The 22,479-nt window shown below is 38.9% G+C and overlaps 1 protein-coding gene across 5 annotated transcripts in view; it reads left to right on the top strand.

The window, feature by feature from the left end:
• alk (ALK receptor tyrosine kinase) overlaps window positions 1-22,479 on the top strand; it is a 453,734-nt gene that overhangs the window by 158,853 nt on the left and 272,402 nt on the right. For 3 of the 5 annotated variants that reach the window (XM_061844089.1, XM_061844092.1, XM_061844093.1), the window contains exons 2-3: window positions 18,348-18,452; window positions 21,838-21,999. In XM_061844089.1, the coding sequence (XP_061700073.1) occupies window positions 18,348-18,452; window positions 21,838-21,999 (267 nt within the window). Of the gene's footprint in view, window positions 1-9,706; window positions 9,870-18,347; window positions 18,453-21,837; window positions 22,000-22,479 lie in introns of those variants that run through there. The other 2 variants (XM_061844091.1, XM_061844090.1) reach the window with 2 other exon arrangements.

Here is a 22,479-nt window from a genome sequence, read left to right as displayed (position 1 = left end):
AATTGTTTTGTTTTTTAGATAGTTTGATCTCTGGAGACCACTGATCAAGTGTGAATTTAAACAACTACAATATGTTAATCTTTGGTTTTGTACCCATTTCTGAAAATGTCGGCAAGTAAGCTCTTCTGAATTCCCTGTCACATAATGCTCGAGCCAATCTACATAACGACTGCATCCATACAGAGCCAAGCTGGGTGAAGATCCAGAATAACTTTCAAGCAACACCCTCAGTCTGGCTGAGGTATCATTGTGTCAAAGCCAAAACTGAAGCAGAGCTGCTGTGAGATTTTTGGAGGCACCAATTTGCATCTGCTAACTGCATTAGCTTCTGCCAGCACATACATGATTGCTAAGTGGTGTAAGGCCATATATGTGTTTGGCAATTCAGTGGTTTAGTGATGGTGATGAATTGCAGACCCCATGAGGAACAAAAACGTTTCGTGTCTTTATGGAAGGTTACTTTTTTTCACGCATGTAGATGCCCTTTTCCTTTTCAACCCATTGCTTGGCCATCAAGGTAGTGAAATACGTTCTCGCCATTGTCTCACTAGTATTCCCAGTCGTTGACTTGCATGAGCTAGGGCTGCTTATTGAAGCAATGCATGAAATATGGTGCGTAAAGTGTAGTATTTGATCTTGGCTTTGGATATTTTGTCAAAAGCGCATCAGAGTTATGTTATAACATTGTCACATACACGGAGCAAGACCCGGATTGCCTGTTGAAATCTTCAGGCGCTTAAAAAAAAAGTATTTTTATTGCCTTCATTCTACTGAGTCTAAAAGAATCCTCTGGAGACCTTTTGATCCCAAGGTCCAACTCTTGTCCTCCTCTTTATTCATGGTATTAGAAGTTCAGTCCTTCATCAGGGGTCTCCAGATATCCTCTTTCAAGCTGGTAATTGAATCAAGTTAAAGGAAAGGCCTGCACTCAACAGCTTAGCTTTAGTCTGATGTACAAGTTTGTTTGCATGATTGCATGCTTGCCTCAGCTTTACACAATAAACCTATTGACAAAGTTAAATTCTCTAAAAAGACCCAAAAAGCTACTACCGCATCATCCCATTTCAAAATGTGGGGTGATGAATTCATACGTGGGGAAGTGAGGAGCAGATTTGTTATTTTATTTACCTGCTTTTACCTCTGTAAAACAGTGTTACATTTTTTTACGTGAAAAGTGCTACATAGAAAATAAAATCTCATACATAGAAGTGCTGTTATTTGAATAACGTTCATGTGTTTTTGAGAGGATTTTTTGTTTGATTTTTACAAATGAACCATTAATGTAAAAAAATATATTCTATAAATGTCACTAATACGATGCAAATTGCAATCATAGGACACTGTTAGAATGCAATATAATTTCCTTCTGATGTTTTCTAACATCACTATATATTGTGTATGTGCCAGTAAAAGGACAAAACGATTAAGATCCCAGCAAAATGCAAATTTCCAAATTATCCCAATTATCTTTGAATTTAACTTCATTCGCTATTCATTCCAATAGTAATTTACATTAATGGATTTACTATGTAGTGTGTTTGTATTTCTTCTTTTATAGTTTGTAAACTAACCTGTGAATATTCATTTTCATCCAGGTCATTTAATTCTCCGGACATTGAATTGATCAGAACTGGACCATTTGGTTGTCTTATTTAAAAAGACACTTCACCTCTCATCCAAGCAGGTGTCATTAGCTAATGTACAAAGCTAGGTGGGAAATCGCTAGACAGGGTTTTGGTGTGGAAATATGTATTTTCCAAGATGGAGGCACCCCTCAAAACTACCAAGGGTATCACTCTTTTAAATGAAAAAGTTCAATCGGTAAAATGGCTTGGGGGGTGGCCACCGACCACCAATAGCATTTGTAAAGTAAATCATGTTGTACACCAAATAATCTTCCCTCCACATTTGTGAATTTACATGTTAACGTTTGTTCTGTTTCTTCTGAACATAATGTTGTGCGATTGTAATTGCAACCACCTTTAAAAGCAGTTTTTTGAAAGGTGTTGGACATTCCTTTTATTTCTTTGGACTTTTTCTGCACCTTGACATGGAGCTTATTCTCTTCTCTTTTTCCTGGCTGTTGTACTGGCAGCTGTCATACATAGAGTTGTGTGCAAGCAGGCATCAGACGTATAGGATATTTCACTATCTTTTTGTGACAATGGATGACTCACAATGACTCCCAACCTGACAATCTCTTAACCATTGTGCCCGTGTCCTGAGTTACAAATGTTATGATTACTGTGTGGTAGGATGTTATCATTTCCCTTCTTTAGAGCATGGAGGCACTCACTGCAAAGTGGCAGTACTGCAGTGTTCTCCGGCGTTGTGAGAAAGACATTATAGCAGCTCCAGGAACAATGGTTCATGCACAGCAAGGGCTATTAAAGTTATTCTTATTCAGCTCCCTCTGTTTCTCAGAAAAATGTGGAATTGTATGACTCAACTTTCAATACCCTTTGGTTAGGAGAAATTAGCTTGTGTTTGGGCTGGATATTGAAAAATGCCAGAATCTTAGATGAGAGAGAAAATGTTGGAAGTCTCGCATTATGAAGATCTTAACAGGGAATTACTTTCTTTCAAAAAGATGGAACTATTTCATGAGTAAAACAGGGAAGTCAGGTCATAGGCACTGGATTTTACGGTCTCCACTATTGGACAGGTCCATATCAGATAAAAGGAAATGGGAGGGAAGGCCACTCTGATTATTATTTCACCTGCCTTCCACTCCATTTTTCCCATTTGCCCTCCCAGGTGCAAGTCACAGCATAGACTACCATGTCCATGATTGCCTGATTTCAATTTCCACCACCTTCTATTGCTTGATCCGCTCTATCGGCACACCAGTCAAACACTTTCAAGATTGCAGAGTACCTTTTTCTTGTTGGTTACTGCGTCAACACTGATAAATGTTTGTGTTCATCTTCATACTGTCATCAAACAGTAGTGGCTCTTGTGACTGAAATGTTTTTGCAGACATAAAACTCAAACATCAACTGAGAAAATCTAGGAAATTGTGGTCCAAAAGTAGAACAAGAATCTCAAACAAAAATGCGGCTAGATGGAACATGCTCAATCAAATAAGCTCTACGAGCCATTGTATAATACTATACTGTAGGCTTAATTACTCACATTGCCATGTTTTTGCCACTAATGTGACTATGGAAAATGGAAAAATCACCGTTGGCTTTTGTTTTTTAAGAAAATTCATTTATTTTGGCTGTACTGAGTCATTACAGATGGATTGAAATGTATCAATAATGTAATTGAGCTAATGCTTTCTGAATTATAATCAAATACAATCAAACCTTGAGGTGGTGACAGCGACCTGACACCATATAGCAACAGAAAGATGTTATAATATATCGTAGTATATATCGAGATCGTAGATTAAATCTATCAGTCTGTACCTCCATGTTAAATGAGAAATTGTTGACCCAATGTACTGTAAGTTATGTCCTGATAATATTCAATATTCAATTCAATATAGTATCCACACCTGCTGCAGTCAAATGAATAATATTATAGCAGCACCTAGAGGAGCTGGCTCAAATGTGTTCTCAAAAACATAGACAGTATGCCCCTGAACAAAAGTTCATGAGTACTAAGAGTTACGATTACTTAAATTAGTTGAGTGCAGACATGATTGAATTCTGTCTTGAAAACGGCACCATCAAAACAAAGATTAATGTAAGATACTCTATGTTGAATAAATTAGCTGGAAATAAAAATATTAACTAGCCTTTCGAATTTCAAATTCAAACACATAGTTTCAAAATAAATCCAAATGGGGATTAATTCCATCCATTTCTATCGATATCACTTGTCCTTGTTTGGCTCTGGTGAACTGGTGTCTATCCTAGCTAACGGCCAGGAGTGGTTGCCTGGTTGGGTGGTTGTTGCTCAATAGGTACAGAGAGTCATTCACTGACCTAAGGGTAGCTAGTTCAAATCCTGACTCTGGCTGTCCACATATCAAAGTGTCATTGAGAAGGACACTGAATGTTAGTTTCCTCCCTGTGGGGAAGGCAGCAGCCCCCCATTAGTGTGTTCATGTAAATGTGAGGTTTAGGCACTGTGATACTGTCAATAAGGCTCTTTATAAATCAATTTACCATTTGCCACACAATCACAGAGAAAATTATTTGTTTAATGAAACACAATTTAATAATTGACAGTACTGTACTGTAATTCACAATGTTTTTTTCTGTTTGGTTTAATGATATATTTTACTCAGATATGAAGGGTTATAAATACATCAACACAAACAAAAGTTGATTTTGGAAGTGTCATTTGGAATCAAATTAATTGGGGGGTGAAACTTTGTCTTTATGCAAGAACAAGCTGGCGCTTGTTATCAGGTATCAGGCTATTAACAGGCACGCACAAAAAGTAAATAACAGAAATACAGTACATAGCAATGTAATCAGGAATGGTGGGAGCATGGTGGGGCAGCTGTAAAGCATTGGCCACACAGTTCTGGGGACCAGGGTTTGATCCCGGCTCCGCCTATGTGGACTTTGCACGTTCTACCCATGCCTGCGTGAGTTTTCACTGAACACTTCAGTTTCCTCACACATCCCCAAAAAATGCAACATGAAGTGGACACTCTAAATTGTCCCCAAGTGTAATTCTGAGTGCAACTGCTGTCTATCGCTATGTGTCCTGCAATTGGCTGGCAACTAGTTCAGGGTGTACCCTGCCTTCTGGCCAATGACATCTGGGATAGGCTCCAGAATTACCGTGACCCTTGTGAGGATAAGCGGTTAGAGAAAATGGATGGATGGATGGATGGATGGATGGATGGATATACAGGAAAGCCATTCAACAAGCCACAAAATAGAAAGATTACCAGTATAAGTTAAATGCTGAAGTACTTATTTTCAATCTTCTTGAAATGTTTCCTTTTTTATAGGTGCAGCTCTGTTTTCAGTAAGAAAAGCTCAGAATTCGACATTAGAAAGCCCAAAACATGCATTGCAGTTCATCGCAGGTTGAAGACCACAGGACATATACATCTAGTTTCAGTTGGACATCAATTCTCACAGATATTGATCTGTGCTGGCCATACCCTTGAGCAAGGTGATTTTACATTTATCTCCCTGACACTCATCTCAGCCCAGTGTTGAATTTGCTGTGCTTTGGAGTTGAAATGAGCAATCCCATGGATTTTGTTTCTGACTGCTTGTCTGTACTGTATTGCCATTTTCACAATGTAATTGATGGAGCAGGTCACTTGAGCATAACCACACACTTGAAAGGCACAGAATTAAGCCATGTAATGGCCCGTTAACTTGTAAAAATGGATACTAGCACACATACAATTATGAGCAATTTTCCTCAAGCAAAATCCCACTACAGACTCATATTGCAATATTGATTAAACAGTTCCTTTTAGGCACTAAACTTCAGGGGTCAGACTCAAGGACTGTGACCTGGCCCACTACATCATTGTATATGGCCTGTGAAAACAAATCATGTTTGTCAAATTAGATGGGTCTGCGAATTGCCAAAATTGTCATATGAAATAAATAATAATGTTGAGGTACTGCAAACTTTTTTTTTTTTAGCAAACACCTTTATTACAGTAATTGTACAAAATATACTTGACTTCTTATTTCAAAGTGGTTATCTATCAATTTGTTGTTGACTGCATATGAAAATATATGAGAAGGCGTTACAGATTTATATGACTTCATGATGGCCTTGTTAAGGAAAAGTGTTACAATGATGTGACCTGTGACAAACATTTTCAAAATGTATAGAAAAAAAAAACACCTAATGGAACCTTACAGAGTTAAATGTCAAATAAACTTTATGCTCAACTATTTGATTTATTGGGAATACAACCTATTGCCTTAGCAACATTGATTTGATTATGTTGTGGAATCAGCCACTTATGGTAAATTAAAATTAAATTTGAAGGGAAAATTAAAGGAAAAGTGTATCATGTCAAAGTCGCTAATGTCAATTTATCTGTTATCTGGTGAAGTCTTATTTGAAACAAAAGCTGGATAAACCCACCATCATCTACCATTGAGAATTGTAAACAAGAAAAAAAAAGTACCAATTAATGATGCCGTAAATAGCGATTTCGTATGTGTTTGTGTGCAGATTAAGACTGCTTAAAATGTACTGCAGAACCTTTTAAAAGGCCCTGTGATTGGCTGGCCACCAGTTCAGGGTGTGGCTTCCCTTCCGTCCAAACTCTGCTCTGATTGGCTCCAGCTCACCCTTGAGCCTAATTAATGGATTGCTGGCTGGCTGGATGAATGGATCTTCCGAGCATAAATAACATTAATAAATACTAATAAATACAAATGAAATACGCATATAAATAGAAGAGCATAAACCACACTGACTGCATTGGAGGATTTCCTGCAGCCTTTTTCTCCAAACGATGCAATGACAGAACATCAGACATCAACAATTTTGGTCGTGTCCACAATTCCTAACATTCAACCAAGCCCTGGAAGGTGGACACTCAATCTGTGTTAATATATTTTTTTATAATGTAGTTGCAGTAGTCTAATTGATGAGCAGGTTACATGAATGATCACTACAGTACACAAAAATATTTGGGGTTGTCCCTTTCATGTTTGTCTCCTAAATAATTTTGGCAAATAGTGGAATCAGAAATCCAGTGTTGAACATAATTACAGCAATATCAGCCTTATTTGGCCCATGCAAAGGCAACAACTTGGCACCTTCAAACCCTCCTCTGATCTTTTAACAATGACCAGTGTTCTCAATTTACCAAACATTTTATTAATTTATTTCCAACACTGTTGTATTTATTTAATTTTGCATGTATTGGCTGAGTAGTTGTTTAAGAGTGGTTACTATTCATTTCATTTTTTGTATGGGTGGGGAGGCAAATACCAGTGACTTCAGACTCAAGGTTCCTGTCAGATTCCACACATACAAATGTCTGTTTTTCTTTATTTCTTTTTTTTTGTAATCAATCTGAGCATATCAAATTTCAGATTTAAAAAAAAAAAAAAAAAACAGCACTGGGCAACACAGTGGCGCAGCTGTAGTACATTGGCCTCACAGTTCTGAGGACCGGGGTTCACATCCCGGTCCGCCTGTATGGAGTTTGCATATTCTCCCCATTCCTGCGTGGAGTTTGCATATTCTCCCCATTCCTGCGTGGAGTTTGCATATTCTCCCCATGCCGGTGTAGGGTTTTTCTGTGCACTCCAGTTTCCTCCCACATCCCAAAAGCATGGACACTCTAAATTGTCCAGACGTGGGATTGACAGTGTGATTGTTGTCTGTCTCCATGTGCCCTGTGATTGTTTGTGTCACGAACGGGGCTCCAGGGTGGACCCAAATGCACGACTCAAGAGACAAGCAGACAGTGCAGAGGAAACCTTTATTCGGTCCAAGGTCTGGGATCAGGCAGAGAGTCCAAACAATCAGAAGTAATTGAACAGCAGGCTTACGAGGGTGGTCAGTGGACAGGCGTGGGTCGGTACACGGAGAGCAGAAGTCAGGCAAACAGGAGTGCGGGAACGAGGCATCAAGGACGACGGTCTGGCAGAGGACAAGTCGTCCCCCGGGTCTTATATATACTGGGAGGCATCAGCCGGAACAAGGTGCAGGTGTGCGCTGACTAATTGGCTAGCCACGCCCAGCCTGGGCAGGAAGCCAGGAACATGACAGTTTGCAACCGGTTCAGTATGTACCCTCCTCCTGCCCAATGACAGCTGTAATAGGCTCCAGCATGCCAGTGACCCTTGTGAGGATAAGCGGCTCAGAAAATGGATGGGTGGCTAAACAGCACTAAGATCGACTGGTTAGTTAACTGTCTCACAGTTTTGAGGACTGTTGTTCAAATCCTGGCCCCGCCTGTGTGGAGATTCCATGTTCTCCCCATGCCTGTGTAGGTTTTCTCTGGGCATTCCGGTTTCATCCCACCCACAAAAAAAAAAAAAAACCATGCATTAATTGGAGACTCTACATTTCCCCTAGGTGTGAATGGTGTGAATAGCCCTACGATTGGCAGGCAACCAGCTCAGGGTGTACCCCACCTCTTGCCCAAAGATAGCTGGGATAGGCAGATAAGCGGCTATGAAAATGAATGATTGGATAAACAGCAGTAACCGGCTGGTCTCCATTGACATTAGAAATTTTTCCATCCTCTGATTGTTTTAGAGCTACTCAAGTGGATTTCCTGTAGATAACACTACATGGAGCCGGCGACTGAGCAAGATGACAAACATGATGGAAATTATTGTTAAACAAAATTTCAAGGCGTACCTTTTGAAGACAAACTGGAGATTTTGACATTTAGTCGGACAATGCTTGTAGCTGGTTAACATTTCTAAAGGACTTAATCGGCCTGTACCCATCACAGGTAGCAAAAGTGGGTTGAGTTTGTCTGTAAATAAGAGGCATTTCTGGTTAATACGATGTGTTTTATTGAAATGTTTTTTTTATTTGGTGTGGGGGGGAGAGTTTGTCTGCTGTTTTGCCTGTTGAGTGAAGGCCCACGTCTAAAAGGCATCAGCCACCACTGCTCACAGCGAACAGTGCTTGAGTGGCAGGGGTGGGTGAAATTATATGTCCCGCATTTTGAGGCATTGTATAATTATTTAACGTTACGGTATCAGTGTCAAATTAATATTTTACCACTCTGTTGCATGTGCATTGCTACATTTGATCCAATTAGTTTTTGTTACAAGTTTTTTGGACTAGACCAAGTGCTGCCAACCGTGGATAATGACTGGATTGTATTCAGCACATAATTGACAATAAAAGTTTATTTGGCTGTTGAATTGATAAACACAGTTAATATTAAGTAATATCTCAAACATAATTTTTTGTATTTAATTTAATTTCTTCATTTTACGCATTCTGAAAACAATAATGTGCATTCGCAATTGTTTTCTTTCATAATATATTGCATACTGGTTGTGGTTTGTTATTCACCAAATTGCTCTTCAGAATGACTCATTGAAAGCTTACGTAATTATCGTAAAAGGTGTGAATTGTAAAATCATCGAGATTAAGTAGTTGTACTTCATTAAAATGAGAATAAAATATCTCGAAGACAATTTATATATATTTTTTTTTCATCCCCGTGAAATTCCAAGGAAATAATGATCATGTGAAATTCCATAAGAACTACACCCACATTTTCATCCCGTATGTGATAACTGTATTATATTACATTGCATGAATGTATGAACAATCTTTTTTTTCAATTAGTTCTGAATGTAATCTCATTTTGATGTCAAGTTAAGTTTTGTTAAGTGTTAAATTCAATGTACCTCTTTTATATATATTCAGTATTTAGTAGTAATCAGATCTTCTTCAACAGATGAACTCTGCATTCGCAACAGAAATCCATTTTCTGACATTTTACTTCAAAGCCACTTCAGAATTGGTTATTTTAAATATTTTGCATAGCTTCTATACAATACATAGTGTATTTCAATATGTACTGTACATATAAGTAATCAAAAATAATCTTTTTGGCTCTGTGTTTAGCTGGTATAACGGGGTGTAAGATGGTCAGCCACTTTTTCGGTATCGAAATTACCTCAAATTATAGAATGTTTAGTTTTGAACTGGACATTTGTCATGTCATAAAAAACAACAACTCTGCCTTCTGCAGTAAAAGCAGGAAGTGACGTACATGGCAGGACCGCCCTGCAGTGGACTCGTTTGTTTCTATTAGTTTTACCTCCAGGAAGGTAGTTCGGTGTTCCTTCGTGTTAACCAAAATGGCGGCTCATTGGATTACTGGACATTGCTTGAACACTCGGGAGGACGGATTTACCATTCATAAGTTTGCAAGAGACCCGGTTTGTCGTGAAAAATGAATTGACGAGAACTTCATGGGTTCCAAATGACAGGTAGGTGTGTATACAGCTGTTAAAAAAAATAATAGTTTGGGGCGGACCACGTAATCGGTCTCAAAGCGTAACAAAAGTTCCGCGTACGTATGAACTTTCATACTAAATGTGTCGATTTGCGCGTCAGACGGCGTCGGGCTCACCGGCAAGGGCTGCTGCGTTGCCTCGCCAGCGAAGGCTGCCGCATCTGTCACGCTGACCGGCCCGGCTCTGAACAACGCTGCCAACAATGCCGCACTCAGCCGCGTGCGACAACAACACCGTAAAGTGCCCCAGCTCGGCGCTGTTGTTCATCGTAGATGGCGCCTATGAACGCCGTAAAGCAACCCGGGTCAGATCCTTAATAAGCCACCTCGGTGCTGAAAATGAGCCACCCCGGCTGGCCTTGTCTACCGGGGTGGGTCGTCATGGCACCGGGCCGCGATGGCTTATCTCCGCTGCGGAAGTGGATCGGACGGGGAGGCGGTTTGGCCCTGATCACATATCATCTAAATATGGCTCAAAACGATAAGGTAATATTGCCCCACTCACTTCACTCAGTTGTGTGGTGTCTCCTTTTCGAAAAGAGTTTCCGTGTTAGAAGGGGCGTGTTCGTCTCCCATAGTAGGGTCCACTGCGTGTTTTCAACGGCGAATTTCCGGGGTGATGTCACGGACAGGGGATGCGGCCAATATGGCGACCACTTAGATGTCATCGAATGACACTTCCACAACTTTGCGCATGGATGATGCGCTCTCCGCTCATATTTATTTTTTCATATAGACATTGAAGTGAATAATGTTAGATGTATTTTTCATGACAATATCTATTTTAGAATGTTTATTGGAATGACACTTGACCTTTAATGTGTCTCTATTAAAATTTAAAATGTTTGCATTTAACTAATCTCACTTTAACAAATAAAAACCCACACATTACGGTGGCTTTTATTTTGAGCTGATAATATTCACAAGGCTAACTCCTAGATCCAAGTTGCTGTATTTAAGCTTTGAAAAGACTTGATCCACTTCTTATATCCAGGTGTTACCACTTCCTACTTGAGGCTTCACACATAACCTTGTCTCGTGATCGAGAGCTTAAGTCAACAATATCTGGAATTCAAACATTACCGCCATTCCTCTTTTCCTCTCCATTTCACAAATGAAGTGGGCACAGATTCTCTGTGTTTTTCACTCTAGATATACTTTTTTATTCTTTACGTAGAGACAAATAGCTATACTTAGAACAAGAGTGGATCAACTTGTTGAGTGGGGTGGCTCAGTGATGATTAAAAAAAAATCACATGCTTATGCTCTACAGTATATTGCATATTAACACTGATAATTGGGTATACTTGATGGTTGTCGGGTCAATATGAATATTTTGAATTGTCAACTGAATCATTTCCTTTCAACTCAGTCACAACAAATACTGAAGGTTGCAATCATTATGTCTATAGTCGGGGATTAGTAACATACAAATTCAAGGTACTTGTTGTTTTATCAAGTGCTGCTCTTCATTATCACATTCATGAAGTTGAAGAATAGCTGATCAGTCCTGGTCTTGACCAGTCTCGACAGAAAAAACTGAGTTCGGCCTGTCGGAGACTAAGACAATAATTGAGAGTTTTGAGAGTGGAGACAGAAAAAAGATCAAAACCTTCAAAATGTGGCCTTGCTATCAAGATCGGTCTGGAGTGTTACTCCACTACTTGCTACGGTTCAGAGTTGAGCATACTGACACACTGACAACAGGCATGATTGATAGACACAATACAAGACAGGTACTGTAGCTTAATAACCGATGTCAAGACATGATCCCAAAATGTATATCAAAACATAGAACAAAGTTCAAAGACAAACATACAGTCCATAATATTACTTATTTAGAACATCAAGTCTGAAAGGCCAGCCCAGAGAGATGAATTGCACTGCTTTGGCCGCCCAGCCAAGTCATGAATGGAGGGTGACGGTCATGGCTCTGATTGCTAAGCTGCAACTAGGACAAGTTGCTGGAATGCAGCAGAGATGATTTACAGTTTGAGGTTGTCATGCCGTGGTAGAGTGGAATCACACAGAATATGAATCGACTAATGCTGGTGTCAAGAAAGCAAAAATAACTGAGTGGGGGAGGGGATCATAAACCAGTTAAAACCAAGCTTGCAAGCATTTTAAAAATCTTTCTTGATCGACTTAATGAATATTTTTCTCTACATTTTGAGATTTGGGGTAATTTAGTAACTAATTAACATGCAATTTTTAAAAAGTAATTAGTGACTATAGCTAAGAAAATATTTTGTTCAACACTGCATGTCACCCTTTTGCAGTTTGTCTGTCATCTCAGTCATCTCCAGGAATTGATGTTGCCACCTGCAAAATAAGGTTATCACACTTGATGACTGAGTTGTAGTCAATGCAGTTGTAGTGTAGTTGACTGTAGTGCTTCTGAACCATGCAAAAAGTAACACTGTAGTCAAGTCAAGTTTATTTGTGGACCAATTAATCAAACAAGTCTCCAAAGGCTTTACAGACCCATATTTGACAAAGATAGGAGATCTGATGTGAACCCTCAACCAAAAAGGAAAAACTCCAAATGGCGTTTTGGGAGAGAAAAAAAAAGGAAGATTGAGACCACCACCCCCTGCCAGTGCTCTGGCTGGTGGCAGTGAGTGGCGGGGCCCAACTGTCGCTCTTCAGGCTTTTCTCTCTCTTTCTCACTCGTCTCTTTTTTTCACCAGTCACATTTGTGCCCTGCCCCTCCACCTTGCATGTCCTGCAGGATTTAAATGTGTTACATACAAGCATCGGCATCCTTTTAATGCACCAAGTACAGCCATATTTTGGGGATACTGTTAGGCAGCAGTGCACACACACCACACCCCTCGTGAAATGGACACTGATACACAGGGAAGGGTCAATGACTGTCATTTGGAAACCTGGGGTTTATCTTGCTCTCCCTGCAGCCCCCTCTTGGGTGGGCAGTTTTTGGGATATCTGTGTGGGGCCAATTGACCACCCTATCTAAGATGTGTTTAGTCCACTGGAGTCCTCATATGTACTATAGCCCTGACTCCATATTTTGATTGATTGGGTGGGGTTCTCAGTCCCCACGGTGTAGGCACAGCCATGGTTGATACTTCTTCATTCATTGTGCATGCAAAATGGTGTGAAGTCACTTGCATCTGTCCACACACACACACCCCTCTGACTTATTCTCTGGGTGTGGGGCACTCACTTATTGCGACAAATTACTCATGACCAGGGAAATTTCTTGGGTACCCCCTCACACATACTCTGGTCCTGTCGACATTCACAAACTGAATGGGCACTCACACCACACTTCAGGTGTGCACCTGGGTTCACAACCCTTGTCCTGCAAGCTTTCCCTTCTGCCCTTTTCTTGTCCAATATGTTCTTGTCCTTCTCTCACAAAGGGTGCAATGAGTCATTTTTGTAGGTATATATATGTATAATGATATACATTCCTCATCTTCACTGTTCGTGTTTTGTCTTTGGTTCTCTTAAACGGATCCACTCTGATTCTCAATAAATTTCCATCAAAATACAAAGAAACCAGAGTGACAACTTCAAAATCCATTGTGATGCTATGAAACTGTTCTGGCGTAAAAGGGACACAGATTCTCCTTTGTGCGTGACCTAACGTCCTAAGCTAAAAAGGACAAAAATAAGTAAAAAAGAGAAGGGACCACAGATAATGGCTAGGTTTCCAATGACGCTATCTTGTGTGTCACAGAGGTCAGATAACACAGGCGATAGGTGAAGTTTTTTTCTATCGTTAATTTATCCGATTGGTCAAAGGTCTGGGGTGACATCATTGAAACCTATCCATTGGATCCCCCTTCTTGGACGAACATGCCGCAATGGATGCTGAGTTAACAACATTTGTCACAAAATACAGCGCTGTACAATGTTACCTGCAGCAGCATGAAAGTCCAGTTAAAGCGCTGAGATGAAACATTGCAGGCAGACCAATTAGGTTTCAGCTGCGAACAATCATCCGTCACGAAGTGGTGGATTAATCGTGCGCATTCATGCAGATCTTCAGGAATGGCCAAGAAGTACTTCTTTCCTATGAGAATATCATCTTGGGGGAGAGGACTACATGCATCCGTGATTTGTGATACACTGCAGGACTTGGTTACTTTACAATTATGCACATCCGCAGTAACTTGAAATGACAGCCGTAAAACAAAGAAAGTAAATATGACAGGCCAGCATCTTGTCATGTTGTTATTTTTAGAGTATTTTTTTTTTTTTTTTTGCCACAATCACCAACTCGGATGAGCAGCGATTTGTTCATCGCGCTAGCAACAGTCCATCCTTTTATTTCTTTTACTGTGTAAATGATGAAAGACGTTTTTGATGTCCATCAAAAAACATTAATAATTCCAATTACCAGCACCACTGGTGCTCAACAGAACAATAACGATTACATCTTATTGGGTTGGTGGTGGAGTACACCCAGGTGGAGTCATGACTATGACGCAGTGGTCATCAATGCTGCCTCACCGCAAAAAAATCCTAGTTTGAATTAGCACTGGGTGTGGGTTATCCCTGTGATTTTGTGGGTTGCTTCCTCCCCTAAAAAATATAAAATTAGGTCATTTGAAGACTAACTGTTTACCCTTAGGTTTATTTGTCATTAAAATTTGAAATCAACTCTGCATGGGCTAATTGATGACAATTGCAGTCTGGTCTATGTATTTCCTGGTAGAAGTCGGCATTTTTTTCCCCTTTATTCCCTTTGACCCTAGCAGTGCCACACTATTAGTTTCCATCTTGAGCTACAATGCCTTAAAGTAAAGTGGAGACTATTTGGTAAGAACAGTGCACACTTTTCATGAGGAAATGGAAAAGCCACTATCAGGGCAAGGAAGAAAATCGGATATAATTCATTAAATTAGTGCTTTCCACTGTTAAATCAGACACCCCACAGCCACAAACATTTTATACAGCATTGCAAATTAGTCCATTTTTTTCCCAGCAAATTTACCATCTGTGGATTAACCATGTTATGTGTCTTTTGTGAATTCCTGACAGGCTGCTTTCTTAGGCCTCTTATTTTATGCTTGTCCCGACAATGAAATCATTTTCTTTAATGAGCATTACCAAAACCCAGTTGAAGTCTTCATCGTCATGCAGCTCTGTCTTGTCCTCTTCTGTGGATATTTTTTGATACTGAGGCCTTACCAATCATTTGTTGCCTTTTTGTGTTTGCCTTGAGTGAACTCACTGATATTTTTAAAAATGCCAAATAAACAAATCTTGCATCTTGAATGTTGCTCCAAAGACATTCATGTGGTGGTATTATAAGCTTTGCTGTTAAGCCTAGCTGCTATTTCATCATATGTTGTGAAAGCTGATTGCAGTGTCAGTATAATGTCAAAAACCAATAGCAGTCTGCAGAAAAACGTTTTTTTTTCCAAGTGAGAACAGCTGCTGACCCGTCTTCGACTGACTGAACTATTTATAATGTATGTATACGTGCTTCTGAGCCTCAACTCCTTTGCCTGTACCTTGTTATGATAGGCACTCTCTGCAGGATGAATCCTGTGCTCTCTTCCAAAATTCAGTTTGCAGTTTGTAATTTGGAGCCTTAACTTGGGTTTTATGGGCACCCCTTTTTAACTTTATGAGCTTTCTCCTACATTTGTACACAAATTTGCTTTCTGAATTCTGTCTTGTTTACAAGGCAGAGTTCACGCCAACAATATTCATCTGCTGTTTCAGTTCATAACAGGAGATTTACACAACCCTCTCAATTTACAAGATACTCTTACAATGTATATACTACGTCTTAATCTTCTCTTATTTAATCCTCATCAATCTTTGAATGGACTTGCCTAATCTTTAAACTTTTTGAAAAAAAATGGAATATTTTGAATGATTATTGTCACGATGTTAACATTATGACGCAGTTGTTGTGTTTAAGTATATGTTATATTGCGTTCAAGACAATTTAATCACACACAATACAATATAATAACAAACTAACACAAAATAGAAGTACAAAGCCAGTTTAGTTATGTGTAACATGAGCTATGAACGAAACGATGTTTGGTCACCACAGACTGAAAGAATGTCTTTGTAGGCGAATGTTATTTCCAGCAAATGTTTCAGAAGTGTCCCAAAGACGAGAGGCAGAAAGCGGGTGGCATAAAACGAGTCATTACTTGTCCGAAGCAGCGGTTGGTTGTAAGAAGCCCCGTCGAAAAGCCATCCCGTTCTTAAATAGGTACTTCTCGAAAGTTCCACACAGAACCGTGTCCGAGGACATAGTAGGGTCCCCTTCTTTCAGAACGTAAAACAAAAGGTCCACGTCAGATGACGTGATAAAGAAAATATGAAGAAAGACAACTAAAGAGAATCAAGAATAACTAAAAACAGACACTCATGACAGTTTTCCAGCATTTGATTAGAAAGATGGTCCCATGAAGAATGTGAGTAAGTGACAACGTGTGCACATAGATGCTTTTGGTTCTGAGGAGCTACCTGACTGGAATTTTGTCAAAGCTAGTGCTTAGTGATCATGAGGGATCCTCTGATAGAAATCCATGTGGTCTTTTGTAATGGGGAGTGGGCAGCGAATCCAAATCTCAGCTGCCCAATTTTGAAGCGGGAGATTTTGATGTGTATTTAATAATGCATTACTGAAACAGACAGGTAATCTATTTATTTAGGCAATAATGTATGTATCCCAAGGTACATCTTTAATCAATAGGGGAAAAAAAGGAAGACAATCAAAATATGGGTGACCAATGTGTCCTGGAGTATAAAATGTGGCTCACTCACTTCCACTTCAATTAGCTCTAATCACTGCAGCTCAGCGTCCAGTTATCTGTCATTTTCAAACATCTCTCTTTAGCTGGATCTAATCACTTCACCTACTGTAACTGCTCAGCAATCCCATGTGTAAAGGATTGAAAAAAAATTTGTCCCACTAGTCCAACCTACTTTCTTTTCATGGATAATTGGCATTATTTTCGGATCACTGCTTTTTTTTTTTTTTTTTTTTTTTTTTTAAAGTCTGCCTTACTGCATTATACCTCCAGGTGTTTTTTCTACCTAACCCTTGATCGCACTTATTTCCACATATTGTGACCATATGATTTGGATATCCTTGGGTTGAGGAGCAGTGCATAAGAGTGATCATGATTTTTGTTTGTGCATATTGTCTAACGGGTTGACTGAAGCCCTTTGATATCTCTGATGAAATGTTCTTTTTTGGGGAGAGGCAGGCTAACTAAAAGGATATTAGGTTATTTGTACACAGTATGAAATATTTGACTGCGGAGTCACTTATTCTAAATGGTGTGTCAGTGTTCTATCTAGTGACTTAATCATTTGGTTGTATAACGGTTTACAAGCATAGACCCAATGTCAATGACTGAATAAGTACCTTGAGGTTTGGATTGTGAAATATCAAACATGAAAACTTATTATTAAAAGATATACATGGAAAATAATCAATGAAGACTGAAAGTCCTCAGGTTTCTTAATAAGTGATCAAGCATTGTGGTTTCTAATATATTGCCTGAGATTAGGATTTGGGTGTTTTTTGTTCATTGCAGTTAATTACACAATATACTTAACAAAGCTTCTCGTGTGTTACGAACCCAAATAAAACATGAAAAACGTGTAGTTTTATCCAAGAAGTCTGGAATCTTTAGGTGTGGAAGCATATCTTCATAGGCAGATATTTTTTCGTAGTAGAAAACTTGTTTTAAAACCCTTCAAGCCACTTATATTGATAAGACTGAAGTCAAACATTGCCAAGGATAACCTTGTCCAAAAATCATTGTCATGTGATCGACTATGTATGCAGGTGTGAGATCTAGCAGAACTAGAAGTTGGCCTACACTCTTTTGATTCTTTTCAGGGTTACAAAAGAGGATGTTTACAATCAATCCCCTCTTTAAATCTCTTTTAAATTGATTGATTAAAACAGATGTGTGCTTCTTTGGCTGTGGCTTATTGAACTGTGACAGTGTACTAATTATCCATAGATTTAGGAGAAACAGGCGGTGAGTAAATGATAGTAGCACAAGAAGGAACTTTCAGCAGAAGACTCACACAAAGTTCCATTCATCAAATGGCAATAACATTCTTGTAATGCTTTATGTAGTCTCAGAGTTCAGAGGATCAGATATATCAATAATATCAAGTCAATTATTAGCAATTGTGATACAACTATACATATAGTCTTCGCTCCAAATGCATCTTTTGGAATGTTATTTATGAAATAAAATGATAATGAAATCTCAATGTATTATTAAAAGTTTAATTTGTTAACAAAGCCAGAACTTTGTGATTTAAAAAAGAAAAATAATTTGCAGTTTCTGTAAAAATACTTGCACTGTTGAATATTCCAAGGAAACTAAACCGCACTGCACACTGAACAACTATTGCTGTAACTATTTGATGCAAAAAGAGAAACAATTCTGCATTTCCTCAAAGTTGGCTGTTTATTTTTTTAAAGGTGAGTCATTGGCTGAAAGGACCAGCGTTCCTCAAGGGTACTGGAGATTTTCCTGGGTAGCTGAGGATGATTTGAGCTTTCCCAACAATTGGATGCCCATGTCAGGTGAGTTGGAGATTGTTAACCTTGCTCAGCACGATGGACAAGCCCTGCCGCCTCTGTCCCCCAAAGATCCTCTGCACCCAATTGGCCGTGACGCCTCGCATCAGCTCTCCATCACAACAAATAAACATCTCTGTCTTTCCTGCCCTCTACTTTTGCATGCTTACAGCCATTGTTACTAAACAATGACAAGATTGCTTTCTATTCTACTCTAGGAATGCAATAATATCCCAAACATGCTTGATTGTGTTCAATATCAAACAGGCCCAAACAAGTCAAACATGGACTTCTGTATAGCACCTGATTTTCTATTGTTGACCATTACGAATCCAGAATTTTTTAAAATAACAAATACAGGCAATGCAGTTAGGATAGGTATGAAGTGAAATAAACACTAATAGAAACACCTTTGGCAGCCATCACAGTTAATTGGACCCCTATTTGCTCATGCAGTGAAATTCTCTGGTCCATGCTCATCTATAAAATGCTCATTGACAAGACCCAACTCAATCTTTGGTCTCTGCTCACCATCCGTACCACTACCCACATTCTCCATTCAAACAGTTTTGTTAATCTCTCCGTTCCAAAGTCGGTACTATTCGGGGTCCATCTTATTTTCAATGTTCTACCTGGAATGCCTGAAACACTAACAAATAATGAAACCCACCTAATTCATCCTTTATAGTCGATTAGTAAGTTAGTGAGGGATACTGGGATGTCTTAAAAGTTTTATTTTTTTGTGGACATCATCATTATGTAGATTCTGTAGAAACTAAAACAAAGCAAAGAGACTTTTTTAAATTCAACTTTTAATGGTTTCATCAATAGACCATCTAGCATCATGAAGTGCTACGAAATATGGACTTCCTGCAGAAATAAGACTTTTCGTTGGAATGTGGCAAGAGCGGGCTGGAGAAGGTGAAAAAGACATAACCTACGTTCTCCTCATGAGCAAAAGTTGCTCATGTCGAAGGAGGGGACGCCACAACAGTGAAATGGAAGTGATAACACGACGGCAAACCGGAAGTGATGTCACATTGGCGAAACGGGAGTTACGTCACAGCGGTGCAGCCGAGGTGGTGTCACAACTGTGCATCGGGAACATTCTGTGCTCTGTAGGAGAAGTCATCACGTGTTTGCTTTGTTTGTTACTTTCTGTACGACTATAAAAGTTGTTTTATTGTTGTTGTTTAAGTAGACACTTGTACTGTTTAAATTTTTGTCTCAAGTATGCAAAGTTTAAATGCTGTACTCTTGATTAAACATTCTGGTACCCACACAGCGCCTCCAGCAGAAGTATCCGAGTGATGAAAGGGTAACTATACAGCAATATAATACAATAATTCAAATTTATATTATAAATCTATAATAGTATACATATTATATTTATATGGGTTTATAATTAAAGATTTAACTAAATACCTCTTTTTTCTCAAGTATGCAAAGATCAAATACTGTTTACATATATTCGACGTTCTAGTACCCACATAAACATACATCCTCCGTTACGTCGCAGTTTTTTAATTTTCGTGGGTGGTTCTGGTCCCAATTTACCATGAAAAATGAGTGATTACTGTATTTAATTGGTTTATACCTAGATGATCTCGTCACGGTTATTAAGTCCTCGTCCTCATATATGATGTGACACCAACTAGGCTATTCATGGTGCTTTTTAAAGGGTATGAAATCACTTGTTTCCATTGCACAGGATTGAAACCAGCTCTGGTGACGCCCACCCGATGGTTGATGTTCAATTTTAAATATCTTAACCATACAACGATCAACGAAAGTACCAAAACAGGGGGATAGCCCCTTGTCGTAGCATGGGTAGACTAATACTCAAGCTCTACAGACATCTGGCGTGGATCATATGTACAGTATTTAATGCAGAAGCAGAAAGGCCAGCCAAGCCAACTTTACATCGTCCGCTCATGGAGAGCTGTGTTGAGTTCCTTTTAAACATACTTTGCATACTTCAACCTCCCAGACTCAAGCATATCAGCTTTTTCTTCCAAGATGTCAAAAACTAGACTTTGTGTGTCACTTTTCCTGTTACATTTAAAGGGCATGAAAAGAGTCGCTTTGATTGAACAGTATTGAAATAGGGTAAGCAAAGAACCATGCATAGCGTTACATTCCAGACAGTTGTAAAGGAAAGAATGAGAAGAAAGAAGTCCCAGAGAGGAGTCATTGGGCTCCAGTACATAGTATTTATCATATGGTTGCATCTGTTCTGCAAGCAACAGCATATTTATGCTGTCTAAGTTTTGGTTTTTATAAAACCATATTTATGGTGTTCATCGATACTGTGGATGGTCCATGTTAATAGTAGCTCAAGCTTTACTAAGCTTCATCCTACCGTAAGTGAGGACACAACAAGAATCTTCTCATGATGGAAGTATATTTGCTACTCTGCTTATCCTCATCAGGGTCATGGGTGTACTGGAGCCTATCCCAGCTGACTTTGGTCAAGAGTTTTCCGAACCAATCACAGAGCAGACACTGTGTTGATAATCATAAACAAACCATGATTTCCACTCAGGTTCACCTCTTAACACCATTTAGTCTTCAATCATTCTAACATACATGTTTTGTGAATCTGGGAGGAAACCAGAGTACACAGAGAAAACCTAAGAAAAAACCGGGATGACACCCAAAATTCCACAATGTTAGGGCAGAGCCAAAATCTTCTTTTCTGAAAGCAATCATAAGTTACACGTGCATTTGGTTAGCCTACTGTTAAATTAACTTTCCCTCTAGCAATGTGTTAACTTTGATACACTCATTAGTGTTATCAGTGACGGCACATGAAACTTCTACACTTTCTGGACTGATACATTTGCTTGGTTTAACAAGTTAAAAAAAACTTTAAAACGTAATGGAAATGTGGCACTGGGAAGTTGGTAATGACAATACATGATTGCTTCTGTGAGCCCAATTGCTATAGTTTACAAACACAGTTGAATGGTAGGGAGTTGCTTTTCCTTCATGTCTACTACTTACAAAGAACTAACAATAATCATATTACTTCTAATTAGGATGTAAATATAATTTTAATTAGGAACGGTGTATATTAGTGATGATGATGTTGATGATGATGATCATGATGATGATGATGATGATGACGATGATGATTGTATCTTAGCTTTATTACAGTATATGTTTCTGTTCATTCAATGAGTTGGGCCGAGTTTATCATAATCCAGCATTATTATCTGGTCACTGCGCAATGCCTTTTCTTTTAATTTCTCTTGCTTTTTCCATCTAAATAGTTTTTTTCTTCATTTCTACCTTTTATTGATTTATACTACTGCTGCTGTTTTACAGTATTTGGTATTAGTGTATAAAAATCCCTTCTCATGATAATTTAAATATTTATTTCTACTAGATCCCCTGTGCGACACAAGCAAAAGATGTGACCAGAATTTAAGTGGTGTCCCTGAGTTTACATGGAACATAGTGACTACGGGGGACACACCGGAAGAGCACAACCAGAAGACCGAAAAGAGGCCGGAAATTCCCCAAGGGTGGGAGGAAGGTAAGAAGAAAGGTATCACATCCCGCCATTATATGGGAGTTTTACTTTTCATAAACCTACAGTGTTCCCTCTTTCCACTAGACTGTGTGAAGGAGAGGCCATCAATTACCTTCAGTGCCTGAGTACTTTTGAAGCATCTCATTTTGGTCTAACAAACACAAAAAAGTAGTTTTAAAAAAGCTATTTAAATCCATTTTCAATGAAATGTTCCTATCCCTATGAAAAATCAGAACATTGTTTACTGAATCACTAGTCTGAAAAACCAATATTCTTCATATATTCAACCATCATTCATTTTCATACCCTGCAACCTGAGAAAACATTTTCTATTTTATTTCCTAAGGTGATGGTGAAATGGGGGAGGAGGGGCAGAGAAGTATTTTCATTTCTGTATGTTTGGTAGCATCATAAGCCACAAGTCTGGTTGCAGCTGGGTGAAATACAATTGGAAATAATAAAATACATGAACATGAAAAAGAGTGACATTCCCAA

This window comes from Syngnathoides biaculeatus, chromosome 15 (assembly GCF_019802595.1).
Source record: "Syngnathoides biaculeatus isolate LvHL_M chromosome 15, ASM1980259v1, whole genome shotgun sequence".
In the NCBI taxonomy this organism is placed as follows: domain Eukaryota; kingdom Metazoa; phylum Chordata; class Actinopteri; order Syngnathiformes; family Syngnathidae; genus Syngnathoides; species Syngnathoides biaculeatus.
The sequence above is the reverse complement of the archived record's forward strand: the minus strand, read 5'-3'. Positions and strand labels throughout refer to the sequence as shown.